The 3323-nt window shown below is 37.0% G+C and overlaps 1 protein-coding gene across 2 annotated transcripts in view; it reads left to right on the top strand.

Annotated features, from left to right (window-relative positions):
- Nucleotides 1-3323, top strand: part of LOC102581063 (uncharacterized) — a 28781-nt gene that overhangs the window by 20980 nt on the left and 4478 nt on the right. For both annotated transcript variants that reach the window (XM_006346606.2, XM_015308389.1), the window contains exons 6-8: nucleotides 1475-1649; nucleotides 1721-2315; nucleotides 2897-3009. In XM_006346606.2, the coding sequence (XP_006346668.1) occupies nucleotides 1475-1649; nucleotides 1721-2315; nucleotides 2897-3009 (883 nt within the window). The remainder of the gene's footprint in view (nucleotides 1-1474; nucleotides 1650-1720; nucleotides 2316-2896; nucleotides 3010-3323) is intronic.

Below are 3323 nucleotides of genomic sequence, written 5' to 3'. Positions count from 1 at the left end.
ATCAATAGAATGATTTAGAAAATCGTTTAACAAAGGACCCATGTTTAGATTGAAAATTTGGAATTTTGGTCTTTGAATCACTTTTGAAAATCTTTGATAGAACTCCTTGAATGAGAGGTTATTCAAGAATCAAGAGTCACCATACCTTAATTATTGAATACCCATTAAATTGAAGACGAAATCAGTTGAAAACCTTCTAGCTTGAACTTCATCAAGGTCTTCAATGGAGTTTTTTTGAGAGAATCTATTTGAGAGGGAAGGGTCAATTTGAAGAATGGGGTCTAATTCTAGGTTTTGGGGTTTTAACCAACTTAAAATACCCTAAAATAGGTAGAATAACCGTTTATAATAATTCTCCAAAGTACCCAAACTACCCCTCACTTAGTTGGACGTTTTAAATATGTCAAACTTGAGTTTTATTTTCGCAGATTTCGTCGGGAAACTTGACCCTAAAAACATTTATTAAGACACTAGGGTCACCTCCACTGATTTTAGACTCCAAACAACACATAAAAACATGAACAACATACTAGAACACACCAACACGTAAAAGACTAGTTTCTGAATGGCTTGGAGGGTGGTCTCGGGGAGTCGTACCCGAACGTTTTGACCCTAAAAACATTTATTAAGACACTAGGGTCACCTCCACTTATTTTAGACTCCGAACAACCCATAAAAACATAAACAACATACTAGAACACACCAACACGCAAAAGACTAGTTTCCGAACGTCTTGGTCGTTCCTTGACGTTTGACTTCCAAACTCTTTAAAACTGACTAAAAAGGCTATTCTTCATTATTTTAACAAGTTATTAAATGCATAAAACCCATGTGAGGCTCTACTTTAGCCTACTTCATTTTGAGGGTTGTTACATTTAGGTGGTACCTTCCTATCACAAAAGACTCACAAGACTCCCGAGGCAAGCCTCCATTTCATCCCTGCCAGGTCTATATGCGATGTGTTACATCATTGACGGTGCCCCCACTATCCTAGATTATGGACTCTTGATACTTAAAACTTTCTCTTTTTGGAGTAGTCTGTGTGGCATGCCTCACTTCCACGTTTGTTCCGGAAAAGTTGTTTTTTTTTAAATAAGAAAAGCGACCACTTCGTCGCTATCTCGCTTCACGCTTCAGGGATTGAAGCTACCGCTTCATTCACTTTGCATTGCCCAACCCTCGCCTTGCTTCACTTCATCGCCTAAACTGATCTTTTCACAACACTGGCTTAAGCTGTTAGATCCTTATTATTTACTTAATTTTTTCTTCAAATATCCATTCACATGTGGGTTTGATTCTTTTTCATAAAGCAATCATGTGAAAATTCTTTTTTGATAATAGGCAGCGGTGAGGCTGGAAAGCAGGACCTTTGCGTGCTCTGATAACATATTAAAGCGTGTAACCATCTCATCTAAAAACTTATTTTGTATTAGTTGCTAAGATGCTTTATTCTTCCATTTTCATTTTCATCCAGGAAGGTTGACATTAACTAACCATGCTCTCTACTTCGAGTCTGGAATGGGCTTATATGACAAGGCAGTGCGGTATGATCTAGCATCCGACTTGAAACAGATCATTAAGCCTGAGCTTACTGGACCTTTAGGTGCTCGCCTTTTTGATAAAGCTGTTATGTACAAGTCCTCATCTATGTAAGCTTAATGTTTTCAGTTGAAGTTATATACCTTAATTCACCAGGAACTTCTAACTTTAAGTTATACAGGATGGATCCTGCATATTTTGAATTTCCAGAATTTAAAGGAAGTTCAAGACGGGACTATTGGTTGGATATTTGTCTCGAGATTTTCCATGCTCACAATTTTGCTCGGAAGTATAAACTCAAAGAGGGTCAGCAGTCCGAAGCACTTGCTAGGGCTGTTCTTGGAATTTACAGATATAAGGCAGTCAGAGAGGCTTTTAAGGTATCTTCTTCCAATTACAAAACCCTACTGTGTTTTAACTTAGCAGAAAGTCTTCCTAGAGGAGATGCGATCTTGGAAACTTTATCAAGCCGCTTGAAACTCATGAACTCTGCCGGCAATCGACGTGGATTATTGGGTTCTCCTAGTGCAAGGAGACAGGTGATACACCCAGTATCACGGGTGTCACTTTGTAGACTTGGAATTATCTTATCCAAGGAGGTTGACATAATTGGAGAAGCAACAACTTTAGTAGGAGATGTCTTTGTTGGTGAGGTAAATCCTCTGGAAAATGCGGTCAAGCAGTCAATGAAGAACATTGGAAGAGCTGAAGCTGCACAGGCGACAGTTGACCAAGTCAAAGTTGAAGGAATTGATACTAATTTAGTGGTAATGAAGGTATAAATGATCCCCTTTGCCTTTTTCTTTTTTTGCTTAATGTATCATTCCCGTGTTCAGGAGATTGCTGCTGCTTGTTCTCTTATTGATAGTTGATCCCTGCTAAGTACACTTCTGCATACAGGAAAACTGCTTTATATAGTGAGTTACTTCAGTTCATCCTATATTTAAAAGCTGTGCAAAGTTGAAATACTGCACTCTTTTTTCCTAGGGAACTAAGAAGGTAGCATGATTGTTCTTCAGCCGTTCGTATGTCTTCTGTACATCTTTTATTTTTGAGTAGTAAGTAGTTAGCTGCTCCACTTATATGTGGCTCCCTTTGTTGCATTTGCTTATTATTGTTAAATTAGAACTAAGGAGTTCCTGCACCCTATCTTTGAAGGTATCACTTCATAAATGGGGATACTTTGTTATCTTTGCTTCTTACTGTAAAATTTGAATTTTGAAATGAGTAATATACATGATGTTTCTTCATTCCTCAGGATGACATAATGTTTGAGTTGTGATATATTATTGCCGCTTACTGCTTAGAAACTTATTTAGTCGATTCATTCCTCAAGATTAATTTTTTTTTTTCACAGGAGCTACTTTTACCTCTCATCAAACCAATGAACCAACTTCAACTATTAGCTTCATGGAAAGATCCATGGAAGTCGATTTTATTTATGGTGTTTTTAAGCTATGCTATAATCAGGTATCTAATACTTAACTCTTCCCTTGTTTTTTTGTTAGACAGAACTCAAATCCAAGATGTTGTAGGATTATACAATTTTTTTTTTAAAATCAGTAACTTTGTATCATTTCAAGGATCAAAACAGTACTTGGGTAGTACTGAAACCATATTTACAATAGAGCTTTAGTGTGGTTCCTCTCTGGCTATAAAGAATCTAGAACATCTATGATAGACACAGTATCATTAGAGTAAATTTGATTACACCAAAAACATAGCAGTAAGATGAAGTTCAACTTGATCTTCTGCACATCATTCTCTAAGCTCTCAAAACATCT

This window comes from Solanum tuberosum, unplaced genomic scaffold (genome assembly GCF_000226075.1).
Source record: "Solanum tuberosum cultivar DM 1-3 516 R44 unplaced genomic scaffold, SolTub_3.0 scf00082, whole genome shotgun sequence".
NCBI classification, from domain to species: Eukaryota; Viridiplantae; Streptophyta; class Magnoliopsida; order Solanales; family Solanaceae; genus Solanum; species Solanum tuberosum.
The sequence above is the reverse complement of the archived record's forward strand: the minus strand, read 5'-3'. Positions and strand labels throughout refer to the sequence as shown.